The 18,007-nt window shown below is 49.9% G+C and overlaps 2 protein-coding genes across 2 annotated transcripts; both read left to right on the top strand.

The window, feature by feature from the left end:
• The first annotated feature begins 4,612 nt into the window (after positions 1 to 4,612).
• On the top strand, positions 4,613 to 7,134 carry LOC100682001 (disintegrin and metalloproteinase domain-containing protein 30). The gene has a single exon (XM_007659282.3). It carries the CDS (start codon positions 4,767 to 4,769, stop codon positions 6,900 to 6,902), a length of 2,136 nt encoding a protein of 711 aa, XP_007657472.2. The 5' UTR covers positions 4,613 to 4,766; the 3' UTR covers positions 6,903 to 7,134.
• Positions 7,135 to 14,715: 7,581 nt separating this feature from the next.
• On the top strand, positions 14,716 to 16,904 carry LOC100086774 (disintegrin and metalloproteinase domain-containing protein 30-like). The gene has a single exon (XM_007665672.3). The coding sequence runs from the start codon at positions 14,725 to 14,727 to the stop codon at positions 16,834 to 16,836; it is 2,112 nt and encodes a 703-aa protein (XP_007663862.2). The 5' UTR covers positions 14,716 to 14,724; the 3' UTR covers positions 16,837 to 16,904.
• The last annotated feature ends 1,103 nt before the right edge of the window (positions 16,905 to 18,007 follow it).

Genomic DNA, 18,007 nt, shown 5'->3' with positions numbered 1-18,007 from the left:
TGCAGCAATGCACACAATGAGAATCGTTGATATTGGGGATGTCAAAGACGGCAGCTTCTGTGGCACTGGCTTGATATGCATTAACAGGACCTGTCTCAATGTGTCTCTCCTGAATTATGACTGTGAACCTCAAAAGTGTAACCATCGAGGAGTGTGCAACAACAAGAGAAACTGCCACTGTGATTATGGCTGGGCCCCTCCATTCTGTGAGACTCCTGGGGATGGGGGGAGCATTGACAGCGGCCCTGCAGGCAAACCAGTCGCTGCAAAGACATTTCAAGTTTGGCCCGTTTTCATTCTCCGGATCATTCTTTTTGTTGCCGCTTTGATTCTGTCTTCGACGCAGTTGATGAAATTTGAAAAAAAAGCATCTTTAAAAGAAATGGAAAAGAAATCCAAGAAAAGGCTGAAATAAAAGTTCTACAGGAAATTTAGGGAAAGGGCAAAATTGTTTAGATAAATGTTTGTTTTCCCTAGTAAGCTTATGGAGATGCTGCCACAAGCCCGTACTACTTCTGTGACAATCAGATTGAGAGTTTTATCTGCAGATTTGTAAAGAGCTGCACCTCATGGTTCTCACTGAAAGTGAAAGTAAATTTTTCATAGTGATTGCGTGGAGTACGTTGAGCTCCTTAGTGTGCTGTAGCTCCCAATTTTCATGCGGGAGGGAGTTGAGTGGATTCCCTGCCCACAAGCAGTTTATGCTCTAGAGGGGGAAACAGACATTAATATAAATGAATAATTTAAAATGTACAATTTCAAGATCCTCTAAAGTCCTAGCCCCAAACACACAGGACCCAGGCTTCATCTTTTACAAGCCCTTATCATTTACCACATAGTCTATATTCTTGGAAGTACACTTTGAAACTCTAAACCACTCCCTCTACCCAGCTGCAGTAAGTTGCAAATCAATTCTACCCCGACTCCAATCCTTTGGTCACCAAGGCTACCTCTTCAGGAAATGTTCTTCCTATGCTTGGGATGGGAGCCGTCCAATAAAACTTTTGTGGAAAAGCCCCAGTGTTTTTGCTCTCAGGGTGCATTGTGCATATGTTAGTTTTTCAACCAAGGCTACTCTGATCTGAATTGTGACCGTTGGACTCTGATCCATGAAGACCCTGAAATTCTGCTTCCTTTGCTACAAATCAATCAATCAATCTTATTTATTGAGCACTTGGGAGAATACAATAGATTTTGTAGACAAGATCGCGATCCACAGCCAGCTTACAGAATTCAGCCTACAATTCACTATTGCTTTTGCATTTACAGACTAGAGGGGGGGACAGACATTAATATAATTAAGTAAATTACAGATATGTACATCAGTGTTGCAGGACTGGGAGAGGGGGGATGAATAAAAGAAACAAATCAGGGTGACGCAGAAGGGAGTGGGAGAACAGGAAAAGAGGGCTTGATCAGCCAACGCCTCTTGGAGGAGATATGCCTTCAATAAGGCTATGCAGAGGGAAAGAGTCCTTATCTGTTAGATTTGAGGAGGGAGGGCCTGCACTTATTACACATATCTGGACATTGTTCATGTTGCTTTGAGAATCTTTTCTGGGACTTGAAACAGTTTCTTCCCTTCTTTGGCCTTTGTCTATTCTTCTGATTATGCCCCATCAATTTTTCAGTAAATTCCCAGAGGCATGGCATCCTCTCAACAACAGGGTATGAACTGGAAGAGGGCACAGCGGTCCTTCTGCTAAAGAGGATCCACAGAGGAATATAAGATCCCAGCTATAGGCCGCACCCCTCAGCCCAACCATCCGTTCTCCAGCACATGCTGAGAGTCATAAGGAAGCTGGGTAACAGAGCGTGGATGGCCCTGAGTAAGCCAGTGCTCCTCCTCAAGGGCATGCCCTCCTCACCATGGGGTGTCGCCAACCCTACTCCGTAATACAAGGAGCCTAATACAAGAGGTAATCCAGGCTATTGGTTGTATGGACAGGGAAGATGAGCAGGGCCATATAATGGGCCCCCACAAGTCTGAGCACCCTGGTGCTCAACCCAAATGGACAAGGGGAGTGACTGAACTGGCCTTTTCAGTATCCTGAGACTAAACAGGCTGATGGAGGATGAGCTGCCTAAACACTGGCATCCCACGAACCATCCCCAGCAGTTTGGGGTGGTCTCACATGTACCCGATGGGCACGTGGATGAGGATTGGTCAATCCCAGGGCTTCACAGGGTGGCCATCCTGCCGGGCAAGGACTGCCATTGGAATGGGTCGAACCTGGGTCATCTCAGGCCCTGTGGGTGCTAGAGAGATTGGTGAGGTAGGCGTCCCTCATGGTGGACAGGTCTCAGGAAAGTGTCCGCAGGTGTCAGTTTGGTCTGGGACTCTTGTCCATTTTGGATCCCCCTGAATAAAGAGCTGAACTTAGAGAGGACTTCCAGACCTGAACCAGATTTTCAGGGCTCCCAGAGATGGAGTTGACAGTGGCCAGCTCATTCCTTGGACTAAAATGAGGAATGAACACATCATCACCATTATCATCGTGGCCAACATCACCGCCATAATCATCGCCACCAACATCATCATTATCATCATCAATATCAATGGAGGCTGACTATGTGCAGAATGCCTACCGTGCAAAGGGTTCTGTACTGGGTACTGGGTGGGTATATCCAGAGCACTGTACCAGAGGCCTTACTGGATGCAGAGGGCTGAACTAGCATTTACAATGTGGTGAGTACTGTCTCAGGTGTTTGAGAGAGTTCATTGAAAATAAAAGTCCCCAGCTGTCTGGGGACTTACAATTTAATGGAGCTTACAACTCCCAAGAAGTCTAAGAGTATAAGCTCAATGGGGGCAAGGTCTATATCTTTACCCTTATTGTCCTCTCTCAAGCAATTAATCAATACTATTGAGGGTTTACTGTGTGCAGAAAACTGTATTAAGTGCTGAAAGAGTAATAATAATAATAATAATGTTGGTATTTGTTAAGCGCTTACTATGTGCCGAGCACTGTTCTAAGCGCTGGGGTAGACATAGGGGAATCAGGTTGTCCCACGTGGGGCTCACAGTCTTAATCCCCATTTTACAGATGAGGGAACTGAGGCACAGAGAAGTTAAGTGACTTGCCCACAGTCACACAGCCGACAAGTGTCAGAGCTGGGATTCGAACTCATGAGCCCTGACTCCAAAGCCCGTGCTCTTTCCACTGAGCCACGCTGCTTCTCGAGTATGCTATCAAAGAGTTGGTAGGCGTGTATGCTGCCCACAGGGATCTTACGATTTAGAAGGAGAGACAGGGATTAAAGTGATTATTTGTAATGTATAGCTAAGAACATAAATGCTATGGGACTGGAAGGGCATTTGAAGAAGAAGGCAGCCAGGGATCTGGCTTTCTGCTGGCCGCACTTGGCAGCTGGAACCCTGAATCAGCCTCCTTTCTGACCTCCCAACCTCCTGCCTCTCCCCACTCCAGTCCATACTTCACTCCGCTGCTCGGATGTCTTTCTACAGAAATGTTCAGGGCATAACACCTCCTCCTCAAAAAACCACCAGTGGTTGCCTATCAATCTCCGTATCAAACAAAAACTCCACTCTATTAGCTTTAAAGCTCTCTGTCACTTTGCCCCTTCTTAACTAACTTCCCTCCTCTCCTTCAACCCAGCCCACACACTCCATTCCTTTAGTGTTAACCTTCTCAATGTGCCTCGATATCACTTGACTCGCCGTCGACCCCTGGCCCACGTCCTACCTCTGGCCTGGATCGCCCTCCCTCCTCAAATCCACCAAACAATCACTCTTCCACCGCTTCGAAGCCCTAGTGAAGGCACATTTCTTCCAAGAGACCTTCCCAAACTAAGCTCCCTTTTCCTCAGTTTCCCCTCACTTCCTTGTCACCTCGACTTGCTCCCTTCGCTCTTCCTACCTTCTCCTCACCCCTCAGCACTTAGGTATATATGTATATACCTGTAATTCCATTTATTTATATTGAGGCCTGCTTACTTGTACTGACGTCTATCTCCCTTCCTCTAGATTGTGAGCCCCTTGTGAGCAGGGATTGTCTCTATTTCTGCATTGTAGTTTCCAAGCGCTTAGTACAATGCTCTGCACACAGTAAGCGGTCAATAAATACGATTGAATGAGTGAATGAATGAACCCAGGAGCGGAGGAGGCAGAATGTGGAGGCGGTTCAGGGATGAGGGGTATGGTGAGACATGGGCCGAGGGACCGGAGTGTGAATGAGGTGAGTTCACTGTAGTTCCCTCTAGGCTGGGAGCTCGTTGTGGGAAGGGCACGTGTTTGTTTACTCGAACTGAGCTCTCCCTAGCGCTTAGTACAGTGCCCTGCACGCCGTAAGCGCTCAATAAATACGACCGAATGAATGAACGAAGAGGGTGGCGCTGAGGGCGTCGATTTGGGATTATAAAGACGAGATGGTTTGGGCAGAGAGACCAAATGGTTGAGGAGGGAGACTCGAGCCTCGCGGCAACGGCCCTTCGGCCAACTCTCCCGCCTTCTACCGCCGGGGCTGGGGGAGGGGTGGGAGGTGGGGGAGGGGTGGGAGGTGGGGGTGGGGAAGACTAAACGGCCGGCAGAGGGCGCATGCGCGTCACCAACACCCTGGGAGGGCGCATGCGCCTGACTAACAGCCGGCAGAGGGCGCTCGCGCGGGCCCTCCTAGGGAAGGGACCGTTGAACCGCAGAGGCTGCAGGGTCACGCGCTGGCCCCACCCCACCCCTTCGCCCGAGGCCCGGAGACGACTCCGAGGCGGCTCCGAGGTGTGGAGAAGGGCCGAAGCCGTGCGGGGCCATGGAGGCGGCGGGGACCGCCCTCCTGCTGCTCGGCCTGGGCGGCCTCCTCGCCGCCCCCGACGACTGGGGCTTCTCCTCCTCCGAGGTGGTCATCCCCCGGAGGCTGACCCCCCGCGGCGGGGAGGCCGAGGAGCCCGGCCGGCTGTCCTACCTGCTGCCCCTCGAGGGCCGGAGGCACGTGCTGCACCTGCGGCCCAAGAAGCTGCTGCTGCCCCGCCGCCTGCCCGTCTTCACCTTCACGGCCCGGGGGGAGCTGCTGGAGGAGCAGCCCTACGTGCCCCACGGCTGCTACTACCGCGGGGCCGTGGAGGGCGCCCCGGGCTCCCTGGCCACCTTCAGCACCTGCTTCCGGGGGCTGTGGGGGATGCTGCGGCTGCACGGTCGCCTCTACCAGGTGGAGCCCCTGCCGGCCTCCGCCACCTTCGAGCACCGGGTGTCCCGGCTGGACGAGAAGGCCCCGGGTAACCTGACCTGCGGCCTCACCTTCCGGGAGATAGTCCGCCAGGAGCCCCAAGTCTGGCTTCCGCCTTCTTACGGAAAGCACTGGAACACCTCCTACGTACACCCCAAGTATGCCGAGCTGGCGGTGGCGGTGGACAATGCCATGTACCAATTCAGGCAAAGCAATTTATCCAGAGTCATCGAGGACATACTTACCCTGTACAATTTTGCAGACTCACACTTTCAGGAGCTGAAAGCTCACCTCTTTCTGAAAGCCCTGGAGGTCTGGACAGACCGTGACAAAGTGAATACTCGTGTTTCAACGATACTTTCGGTACTTAGGGAGTTTTCATCTTACCTGGAGAGGGACATGTATCCCCGTATCCGCCCAGACCTTGCACATTTGTTTGTGTTTAAGCGATATAGCGATGGCAGGGCATGGTCCTATCATGACAGTGCCTGTAATCCAAGTAAGATGGGATCCATATCCAGTCTAATAGACTTTTCACTGCCCAATTGCGGGAAGTGGTTCACCCACGAATTGGGGCACGGGTTCGGCATGCAGCATGATGAGAATTATTGTAAGTGCAATGCATCCACGTGTCTCATGGGACCCCATGATTACAATCACGGGGGTTTTAGTAATTGCAGTTTTAATGAGTATTTCACCTTCACAAGCCGGTCTGCCTCTTGTCTCAATGATGTTCCAGAACACTTATTCATAGTAGAGAACTGTGGTAACAAAGTGGTGGAAAAGGGAGAGGAATGTGACTGTGGATCAGAGGAGGAGTGTGAGAAAGATGCCTGTTGCCTGTCAAACTGCACACTGAGCCCTAATGCAGAGTGTGCTTACGGATTGTGCTGCAAAGGATGTCAAATTGTTCCAGCTACAACAGTCTGTAGACCGAGGCAAAATGAATGTGATCTCGACGAGTTCTGTAATGGGACCACAGCTCTTTGCCCAGAAAATATGTACAAGCAGGATGGGACCCCGTGTAGTGACAGCGCTGTCTGTTACCGTGGCATGTGTCGTTCCCACCTTCAGCAGTGCAAAGCTCTTTTCGGTAAAGAAGCCTTGGATGGTCCGTTATTGTGTTACACGGAGGTGAATGAATATATTGACCGATTTGGGAACTGTGGTTTAGAGGGAAATGGCTACAGAGAGTGTTTGGTACGTGATGCATTGTGTGGAAGAGTGCAGTGTATCAATGTGAAGACCGTTCCTTCCATGCCAGAGCATACGTCGGTCATTCAGACCCATCTGAAAGCCAATGATACCACGTGCTGGGGGACGGACTACCATGCACCAATGCAAACATTGAAAATCGCAGATGTGGGGAACGTCGAAGACGGCACCACCTGCGGCCCTGGCTTGGTATGCATTAACAGGACCTGTGTCAGTCTGTCTTTGCTCAATTTCGATTGCTTAAGTGAAAAATGTAACAATCGAGGGGCGTGCAACAACAAGAGAAACTGCCATTGTACTTTTGGCTGGGCCCCTCCGTTCTGTGACACTCCAGGGGATGGGGGCAGCGTTGACAGCGGCCCTGCAGGCAATTGGGTGGATGAGGCGACGACGTTCCATATTTGGCCCGTTTTCCCTATCCGGATCGTACTTTTTGTTGCTTCCCTGATCCTGGCTGCAGTGAAATCTATGAAATTTCGAGAGAAAGCACCTTTAGAAGAAACGTAAAAAGCCAAGGAAAGCCTGAAATCAAAGATCTACAGGAAATTTAGAAAAGAGGCAACATTGTACAGATGAACATTTGTTTTCTCTAGTAAGTTTATGGAGTTGCTGCAGTCAGGCCCTAGTGCTTCTTTGACAATCATATCAAGTTCTTTTTGTAGTCAGAATTTTAAAAAGCTGTGCCTCATGGTTTTCCCTCAGAAAGTGAAAGTAAACTTTGTGTGGTGTTGGAATGAAATTTGTTGAGTTCCTTTGTGTGCTGTAGCTCCAAATTTTCATGTGTGAAGGAGATGAGGGGAATTCTGAGATTGTGATTTCACCGTAGAATCCTGTGTTGTTGCTGACAACCTTCCAGAGCTCCTTCAGGCAGAAGGCATCTCTCAGCACCTCCAGCTGATGAGAGTGCTGTCCACAGGTGAGGAACCCTGAAACCGGGAGGCCCTTTGCCAACCTGCCCACCACAGCTATTTGACCACACACATTTGCAAGTGTAGAGAAAGTCAAAGCCCCTATTCTGCCTCCTGTTCGTTTTGAATCCAGGTTCAGATAGGGGGCCCTTCTGGGAAGAACAAATGGGAGGAAATTTGTCAGGTGGACCCCAAAGGGATAATGAAAAAGGGATACCTGTAGACTCAGGCAGGAACCACCCAACTGAGCTGTGAAAAGGACAAGGTTCCGAGGTGACAGAAGAGGGGAGCCAGGAGAAGGCGATGAGAAAGAAGGAAGGCCGGGGAAAAGACCAAAGGGGGCAAATGGAGCCATGAAGAATGCAGGGGGGTTTCACTGACACTGTCCTCTCCTGGTCGTCTTGATTATTCTATCAGCCTCCTGTCTCTCCCTACTCCAGTCATTACTGCATTCTACTGTCCAGATCATATTTCTACAGAAACATTCAGGCCGTTTCCCCACTTCTCAAGAATCTCCAGTGGTTGCCCATCTACCTCTTATGAGAAGCAGCGTGGCTCAGTGGAAAGAGCACGGGCTTGGGAGTCAGAGGTCATGTGTTGGAATCCAGGCTCTGCCACTTGTCAGCTGTGTGACTGTGGGCAAGTCACTTCACTTCTCTGTGCCTCAGTGACCTCATCTGTAAAATGGGGATTAAGACTGTGAGCCTCACGTGGGACAACCTGATTATCCTGTATCTACCCCAACACTTAGAACAGTGCTTTCCGCATAATAAGCGCTTAACAAATCCAACATTATTATTATTATTATTACCTCTGCATCCAAAAGAAACTCCTTACCATTGGCTTTAAAGCACTCAATCATCTTGCCCCCTCCTACCTCATCTTGTTACATTCCTGCTCCAACCCAGCCTGCACTCTTCGCTCTTCCTCTAATGCCAAACTTCTTACTATACCTCGATCCCGTCTCTCGCCGCCGAACTCTCACCCACCTCCTGCTGCTGGGCTGGAATGACCCCCTCCTCATGTTGGACAGATAATTTCTCTCCCCCCCATTCAAAGACTTATCGAAGGCACATCTCCTCCAAGAGGTCGTCCTCGACTAAGCCCTCCTTTCCTCTTCTCCCACTCCCTTCTGTGTTGCCCTTTCTTGCTCCTTTTATTCATCCCCCCTTCTAGCCCCATAGCACCTATGTCCCTATCTATGATTTATTTGTTTATGTTCATGTCTGTCCCCCTCTAGACTGTAACCTCTTTGTGGGCAGGTAATGTACTTGTTTATTGTTACATTGTCCTCTCCCGAGTGCTTAGAACAGTGCTCTGCACACAGTAAACACTTAGTAAATATGTTTGACTGACTGACTGACTGACTGACTGACTGTCTGGGGCCCACAATCCAATTAGGAGGAAGAACAGAAGAACCGAGGTACAGAGGAACTGCAGTGACTTACCCAAAGTCACAAGAAAGTAATAGTCAGAGCTTCGATTAGAACCATTTCCTCTGACTCCTAGTCTGTAGTTTCCAGTAGGTCATGCCATTTCCCTCAGAAGGGAAGCTGTGGAAGGCGGGACCTGAGTTGGAGACTTCTGTCAATCACCCTGGTTCTAAAAGATTTGCAGCTCGCCAGCACAACTCCCCTTCAGGATGATCCCAGGGGACTGGATGGTCAAACCCAAGTGCTAGCTACGGATACCATGTGCAGGAGGACGGACTACCAAGCATCAAGGCACGCACCAAGGTTCACTAATATCAGGGTAGGCACAGATGGCACCTTCTGTGGCACTGTCTTGATATGCATGGTGCATCTCTCCTCAGTAACGACTGTGAACCTGGAAAAGTTCTAATCCCAGCTCTGTTACTTGCATTCTGGTTGACCTTGGGCAAGTCACAACTTCTCTGTGTGCCTCAGTTTCCTCATATGTATAATGGAGATTCTATACCTGGTGGCCCTCCCACTTGGACTTTGAGCCCGGTGAGGGACAGGACTGGTGTCTGACCTGATTATCTTGCATCTATCCCTTCATTTCATACAGGACTTGGCACTTAACACATACCACCACTATTAGAAATCTCTGATAAAGATAGAAATGCACAGAGACTGGCCCTTAGGTTGCACAATGGCTTGCTCAGTGGCTGAAACGATGCTTAGCTGGCATCGTGGTTGGCACCCCACTGAGTTCTAAAATCAAATATCACCATCAATGATATTTATAGAATACTTACTCTGTGCAGAGCACTGTACTAAGGGCTTGGGAAAGTACAGTACAACAGAGTAGACAGATACTTTCCCTGCCCACAAATGAGCTCACAGTCTAGAGGGAAAAACAGACTTTAATGTTCTTTCATTCATTCATTTAAAAGTATTTATTGAGCCCCTACTGTGTGCAAAGCACTGTGCTAAGCCCTTGGAAGAGTACACTATAATAGCAGACAGATTCCTGCCCACCACAAGCTCATAGTCTAGAGGGGAAGACAGACATTAATATAAATAAATTAAATTGCATATATATAAATATATGTGTGTGTGTGTGTGTGTGTGTGTGTGCTGTGGGGTTGGAAGGGAGGATGAATAAAGGAGTAAGAGCTGCACAGAAGGGAGTGGGAGAAGAGGGCTTAATCAGGGAAGGCTTCTTGGAGGAGATGTGCCATTAATAAGGGTTTGAAGTGGGGGAAACCAATTATCTGTCTGATATGAGGAGGGAGGTCATTCCAGAACAGAGGCAGGATGTGGGCGAGAAGTTGTCAACGAGATAGACGGGATTGAAGTTCAGTGAGAAGGTTAGCATTAGACTAAGGAAGTGTGCCGGCTGGGTTGTAGTAAGAGAGTAGAGAGGTGAGGTAGGAGAGGACAAGGTGATTAAGTGCTTTAAAGCCATAGGTGAGGAGTTTTTGTTTGATGTGGAGGTGGATGGGCAACAACTGGAGTTTCTTGAGGAGTGGGGAATAATCCATAATGTATCATTTGAAGATCCTCCAAAGTCTGACCTCCTAACACACAGGACCCATGCTTCATCTTTTATATAACCCTATACATTACTACATAGTCTATTTTCCCATATGTGCATTTTGAAAGACGAAGCTGCCTGCCTTCTCACCTACTCTGCCCAACCCAAGCTGTTTACTCCTATTCTCTGACCTCTTCACTCCCAAGCCACCTATGACAATTCACTTATCTCCTTAGGATTGTCCTGAATACTGGACTCTTCACTCTCCACACCCCAGCGATAATTCAACTCTCACCCCAGGGCTCCTCTAGTCACTGGCCTTTTCACACTCAATAGCCCAAGAACAATTCAACCATTTCATCTGGGTAGCACCGAAGTTGTTACTGCTGACATTTATTAAGTTGTAATTGCTGTTTTCAATCGCCTCCCCCACCTGCCCATCCCAGTCCTCCCCTCATACCTCACCTCCCCAACCCCTTCTGCCACCCAACTCCTTCCCTCCCTTTGCACTGCCCCCACTTCTCCTCACCTCATCCCTGTATTCCTGTCCCAGCGCCACCCCTCATCCTCCTCCCCCTGCACTGGCCCCTGTCATCTCACTCCCATCCAAACCCTCCACACCCCTCAGACCGTCTCCTCCCCGTCATCTCCTCCCCAGCTGCTGCCAAGTGAGGCCTGTGGAACTCCCTACTCCATCATGGGGAAGCTTCCCTTCATCTTTGTCCTGTTCCTGTCTCAGTCATTCCTCCTCCTCGCCATCACTGAAACCTGGTTCTCCCCAAATGACAAGGTCTCCCCTGCTGCTCTCTCCACAGAGGGCCTCATCTTCTCCCAATCCCCCAGACTCACCTTCTCGCACCCCAATGCTGCTTCTTGCACCCCAATTCCACCTCCCCCATCCCTTTCCCTTCCTTTGAAGCCCCTATCACCTGCTTCTACCACCCACTCCAGATTCTAGTAGCTGTCACCTACTAGCCCCTGGTCCCACCTGCCACTTCTTTATCCATTTTGATCTCTTTCTCACATTCCTTCTCCTTTCCATGCCCACTTCGATCCCTGGGGACTTCAGTATCCACACAGATGTTCCTGATAACCCTTCTGCTGCCCACCTTCAATCACTCCTCAACTCCACTGACCTCCTGCTCCACCGCCCCCCTCACTCCCTCACCAACTTGGACACACACTCAATCTAATCTTCTCCAAGCACTGCACAATCTTCTACCCTCACCAACTCTGAAATCCTTCTGACCACAACCTCCTCACTTGCCTCCTCTCCCACATACCTCCTCCCTGTAAATCTGTACTATTTCCCCAAAGAGACCTCCGATCCCTGGAACCCATCCAATTTTCTCAACTCATCATGCCCCACTTAGCCTCCGTACCCAAACTACCCATGCTGGAGAAGCAGCGTGGCTCAGTGGAAAGAGCATGGGCTTTGGAGTCAGGGCTCATGAGTTCGAATCCCAGCTCTGACACTTGTCGGCTGTGTGATTGTGGACAAGTCACTTAACTTCTCTGTGCCTCAGTTCCCTCATCTGTAAAATGGGGATTAAGACTGTGAGCCCCATGTGGGACAACCTGATTCCCCTATGTCTACCCCAGTGTTTAGAACAGTGCTCGGCACATAGTAAGCGCTTAACAAATACCAACATTATTATTATTATTATTGTTAACTACCCACCCTTGATGACCACATACACGTTCTCAACACCACCCTCTCTCCTGAACTCAACTCACTTGCACCCCTATCCTTTCGTCGATCTCGTCCCTCTAATCTGCAGCCCTGTATCACCCGCACAGTCTACTTCCTTTGCCCTTATGCTCAAGCCACAGGACACTGCTGGTGGAAATCTAAATATCAGGCCAACTTTGCCCACTTCAAGTTTATCCTTGCAGGCTTCAACTCTGCCCTCTCTTCTGTCTGGCAAAATTATTTCTCTACCCTTATTGACACCCATGCCCATTGCCCTTGCCAGTTGTTCCAGACATTTAACACCCTCTTCAGGCCTCCTGTCCCCTGGCCTCCACCCTCCCTTGCCCCAGTGACCTGAACAGCTACTTTAAGAAAATTGTCACCATCAGGTGTGAGCACTCTCCTCAGTTCCTCTCCCTTTTGACCCCCTCTTCAACTCTCCCATCCTTCCCAACATTATCTCTAGAGGAGATCTCCTGCCTCCTCTCAAAAGCCACACCCTTCACATGCACATCGAACCCCATTCCTTCACACCTTATCAAAACTCTCGACCCCTCCTTTCTACCCTCCCTAACAGCCATCTTCAACCGCTCACTCTCCAATGGCTTCATCTCCCCTTCTTTCAAACATGCCCAAGTCTCCCCTTGCCTGAAAAAAGCCTCCTTTGACTTGATGGACCCCACCGGTTATCACCCCATCCCCCTCCTACCACTACCATTCCTTCCACACTCCTTGAACAAGTTGTCTACACCAGCTATCTCAAATTGCTCTTCTCCAAGTCTCTCCTTGACCCCCTACTGTCTGGCTTCCGTCCCCTTCACTCCACAAAAACTGCCCTCTCCAAGGTCACCAGTGACCTCCTTCTTGCCATCCAACAACCTAACTCAGCGCTGATCTCTCTTCCTCTCTCCAGTCTTGCATCTCCTCCTGCCTTCAAGACATCTCTACTCGGATATCCTCCCATCACCTCAAATTAAACATGTCCAAAACACAGCTCATCTTCCCAACCCCAAACTCTGTCCTCCCCCTGACTTTCCCATCACTGTAGAAGGCACCAACCTTCCTCCCCTTCCTGTCTCACCAGCCCATAACCTTGGCATTATCCTTGATTCCTGTCATTCAACCGACATAATCAATCCGTCACCAAATCCTGTCAGTCCCACCTTCACAACATCAGTGAAATCTGCCCTTTCTTCTCCATCCAAACTGCTGCCATGTTAATACAATCACTCAGCCTATTCTGCCTGGATTACTGCATTGGCCTCCTTGCTGACCTCCCTGTATCTGTTCTCTCCTCACTCCGGTCCATACTTCACGCTGCTGCCTGGATCATTTTTCTACAAAAACTTTCAGAACACTGTCACCCCCAACCCTCCTCAAAAAAACTTTAATGGTTGCCCGTCCACCTCCGTATCAAACAAAAACTCTTCCCTATTGGCTTCAAAGCATTCATCACCTCGCCCCCCTACCTCACCTCACCTTTCTCCTTCTACAACCCAGGCTGCACACTTTGCTCCTCTAGTGCTAATCTTCTGGTCCTTGATCTCGCCTTTCTCGCCACCAACCTCTAGCCTACATCCTGTCTCTGGCCTGGAAAGCCCTCCTTCCTGAAATCTGACAGGCGATCACTCTCCCGTTCTTCAAAGCCATATTGAAGGCACATTTATTTGCTATTGTTTTATTGAGATGTTCTTCCCCTTGATTCTATTTATTGCCATTGTTCTTGTCTGTCTGTCTCCCCCGCTTAGACTGTAAGCCCATCAAAAGGCAGGGACTGTCTCTATCTGTTACCGATTTGTACATTCCAAGCGTTTAGTACAGTGCTCTGCACATAGTAAGCGCTCAATAAATACTATTGAATGAATAAATCTCCTCCAAAAAGTCTTCCCAGACTAAGCCCCACTTTTCCTCATCTCCCGCTCCCTTTGTCATCTGATTTGTTCCCTTTGCTCTCCCCCCGCCCCCCCAGCCTCACTGCACTTATGTATATATCTGTAATTTTGCTTATTTGTATTGATGTCTGTTTGTATTGATGTCTGTCTCCCCCAGGCCCCAGACTGTGAGCTCGTTGTGGGCAGGTATTGTCACTCTTTTTGTATTGTCTTGTTATGCTCTCTTGTACTGTGCTTTTCCAATCACTTAGGACAATGCTCTGCACAGTAAGTGCTTAATAAAGACATCTGAATGAATGAATCTACTGCTGAATAGGGCACACAGAGGAATTCTGGCTCCCAGCTACAGGCTGCGTCCCTTGGCCCAATCAACCGTCTTCCATCACATGCTGAGAGTCACAGGGGAGTTGGGTAACTGGGTGTGGATGGCTCACAGATTGCCAGGATGGCTCCTGGAAAAACAACTCAAGGGTGAACCCTCCTGACTATGGGGTATGGCCAACCCTACACTATGAAAATGAGGGGAGTTCAGTAGAGGGGGCAGTGTTGAGGGCGTCGATTGGAGCTTTCAGAGCAGGTAGTTTGGGTATGGAGACCAAATGGTTGGGTGTCCTTCCCTCCCGCTTCCTTCGTCCTCTTCTCCCTCTCCAACCCTCTTCCATCCCCTCCCCACAGGCCTCTCGTCCTCGGCCCCTTTGCCCAACTTTCCCGCCTTTTCCTGCCCGCGCGCGCCTAACGGCCGGCAGAGGGCGCATGCGCGGAGCCGACCAGAGCCGGGACCGTTGGGGGGGGGCGGAGCCTGCAGGTCGCGCGCCGGCCCCGCCCCCGGCCCCGCTCCACTCCGCCCCCTGGCGGCGGCTCCGAGGCGTGGAGAAAGGGCGGGGCCGGGCGCCATGGGGGCGGCGGGGACCGCCCTCCTGCTGCTCGGCCTGGGCGGCCTCCTCGCCGCCCCCGACGACTGGGGCTTCTCCTCCTCCGAGGTGGTCATCCCCCGGAGGCTGACCCCCCGCGGCGGGGAGGCCGAGGAGCCCGGCCGGCTGTCCTACCTGCTGCCCCTCGAGGGCCGGAGGCACGTGCTGCACCTGCGGCCCAAGAAGCTGCTGCTGCCCCGCCGCCTGCCCGTCTTCACCTTCACGGCCCGGGGGGAGCTGCTGGAGGAGCAGCCCTACGTGCCCCACGGCTGCTACTACCGCGGGGCCGTGGAGGGCGCCCCGGGCTCCCTGGCCACCTTCAGCACCTGCTCCCGGGGGCTGTGGGGGATGCTGCGGCTGCACGGCCGTCTCTACCAGGTGGAGCCCCTGCCGGCCTCCGCCACCTTCGAGCACCGCGTGTCCTGGCTGGACGAGAAGGCCCCGGGCAATCTGACCTGCGGCTTCACCGACGAGGAGATCACCCGCCAGGCGGCCCAGTTCCGGCCGTCGGCCTCTTTCCGGCGGGTCGACTGGCACGACTCCTACATACACCCCAAGTATGTGGAGCTGGCTGTGGCGGTGGACAATGGCAGGTACAGATTCAGGAAAAACAATATTTCCGCAGTCATTCAGGATGCCATTTTCCTGGTGAATTTTGCAGATTCACACTTTCAGGGGCTGAAAGCTCGCGTGTTTCTGAAAGCCCTGGAAATCTGGACCGACCGTGACAAAGTGAATACTAAGCATTCAAAAATATTTCAAGTACTTGCTGAATTTTCGATTTACCAGCATGATAACATATATCCTCGAGTCCAACAAGATTTTACACATTTGTTTGTGTCGAAGACGTTTCCTGATGCCATGGGGAAGGCCTTTGTTGGTACCATGTGTAATCCGAGGCTAGGTGCATCTATATCCAGTCTGCCAGGGAAAAGTATGTTTGATCCTGCACTCTGGTTCACCCATGAACTGGGGCACGCCTGTGGTATGAAACATGATGAAGAGTACTGTACGTGCAAAGGATCAACATGTGTCATGGGAGCTGGCGGGATCTTTCTTGGTGGTTTTAGTAATTGCAGTTTCATTGAATATTTCTACTTCACTAATTTTTTTGCCACATGTCTCAATAATATACCAGGACAGTTATTTGCAATAGAGACATGCGGTAACAAAGTGGTGGAAAATGGAGAGGAATGTGACTGTGGGTCAGAGAGGGAGTGTAAGAAAGATGCCTGTTGCCTGTCAAACTGCACACTGAGCCCTGGGACAGTGTGTGCCTCTGGACTGTGCTGCAAAAGATGCCAATTTGTTCCAGCCAAAAAGGTCTGTAGGCCAAGGCAAAGTGAATGCGATCTTGACGAGTTCTGTAATGGGACCTCAAATTTGTGCCCAGAAGATGTGTACAAGCAGGATGGGACCCCGTGTAGTGACGGCACCGTCTGTTATCATGGCAATTGCCATTCCCACCTTCGGCAGTGCAGAGCCCTTTTTGGTAAAGGAGCCAAGAACGCTCCCTTACTGTGTTATAAGGAGGTAAATGAGTACGTGGACCGATTTGGGAACTGTGGCTTAAAGGAAAACATTTACAGAGAATGTTTGGCACGTGATATGTTGTGTGGAAGAGTGCAGTGTGTCAATGTGAAGACCATTCCTTCTATGCCAGACCATACATCAGTCATTCAAACTCATGTGGAAGCCAACAATACCATGTGCTGGGGGACGGACTACCATGCAGCAATGAAATCACTGAAAATCACTGATATCGGGGACGTCAAAGACGGGACCTTCTGTGGCACTGACTTGATATGCATTAACAGGACCTGCCTCAATGTGTCTCTCCTCAATTACGATTGCGAACCTCAAAAGTGTAACCAACGAGGGGTGTGCAACAGCAAGAGAAACTGCCACTGTGATTATGGCTGGGCCCCCCCGTTCTGTGAGACTCCTGGGGATGGGGGCAGCGTTGACAGCGGCCCTTCAGGCAAACCGGTTGTTGCAAAGACGTTTCGAGTTTGGTCCATTTTCATTCTTCGTTTCATTTTTTTAGTTGCCACGTTGATCCTCATACCCTTTATGCGTGTATCATTTTCTTGAGAATTGTCACTGTCAAAAATAAAGAATAGAGGAAAAAAAATGACCCAAATAATAAGAGATCCACAGAATTGTCTTGTCTTATGCTGTCAAGTCATCTCCGACCTATAGCGACACGATGGACACATCTCAGAATGCCCCACCTCCATCTTCAATCGTTCTGGTAGTGTATCCATGGAGTTTTCTTGGTAAAAATACGGAAGTGGTTTACCACTGCCTTCTGTGCAGTAAACGTAAGTCTCCGCCCTTGACTCTCTCCCATGCTGCTGCTGCCCAACAAAGGTGAGTTTTACCTTGTAGCAGATTGCCTTCCACTTGCTAGCCACTGCCCAAGCTAGGAATGGAATGGATATGTTTCTGCTTGCCTCTCCCTCCCATAGTCGTGACTGGTAGAGTATTGGAAGCTATCAAGGTGTGACCTTGAGAGGAGCCACAAAATAATAGATAAGGAAAAAGTGCCTAATTGTTTGTTCTCTATGCAAAGCTTTAAAGATGCCCTTTTTGTTGAAGCAAAACTGTTACTTCCAGGGTGAACATTGTGATTGTTTTTTGTTCTCAGGACTCAACAGAGCCATTATTTCAACTGGAAAATAAAATTCCATTTTAATTTATAACTGAGTGCCATTTGTAGAGTTCATTAGTGTGCTGTCACTCTCTGTGACATGAGGGAGGGAGATGAGGGGCTCCTGAGCCTGGGATTTAACTATGGAATCTCTTTTGCTTTTGCAGAGAAGCAGCATGGCTCAGTGGAAAGAGCACGGGCTTTGGAGTCAGAGGTCATGAGTTCAAATCCCGGCTCTGCCACTTGTCAGCTGTGTGACTGTGGGCAAGTCACTTAACTTCTCTGGGCCTCAGTTACCTCATCTGTAAAATGGGGGTTAAGACTGTGAGCCCCATGTGGGACAACCTGATTCCCCTATGTCTACCCCAGCGCTTAGAACAGTGCTCGGCACATAGTAAGCGCTTAACAAATACCAACATTATTATTATTATTATTTTGCTGACAGAACCTTCTAGGGATCCTTCGGGCAGAATGCAACCCTCTGAATTTCCAGCAGGTGGGAATACTCTCAATTGTTGAGGAACTATGAAACATGGGCATTATGCAAATCTGTCCAACAGAAAGAACTTGACTGCAAAGACTTGGAAAAACAGAGCAAGTTTGACGCCTAAT

The sequence above is a fragment of the Ornithorhynchus anatinus genome, chromosome 16 (assembly GCF_004115215.2).
Source record: "Ornithorhynchus anatinus isolate Pmale09 chromosome 16, mOrnAna1.pri.v4, whole genome shotgun sequence".
NCBI classification, from domain to species: domain Eukaryota; kingdom Metazoa; phylum Chordata; class Mammalia; order Monotremata; family Ornithorhynchidae; genus Ornithorhynchus; species Ornithorhynchus anatinus.
Note: the sequence above shows the minus strand (reverse complement) of the source record. Positions and strands in the feature narration are given on the sequence as shown.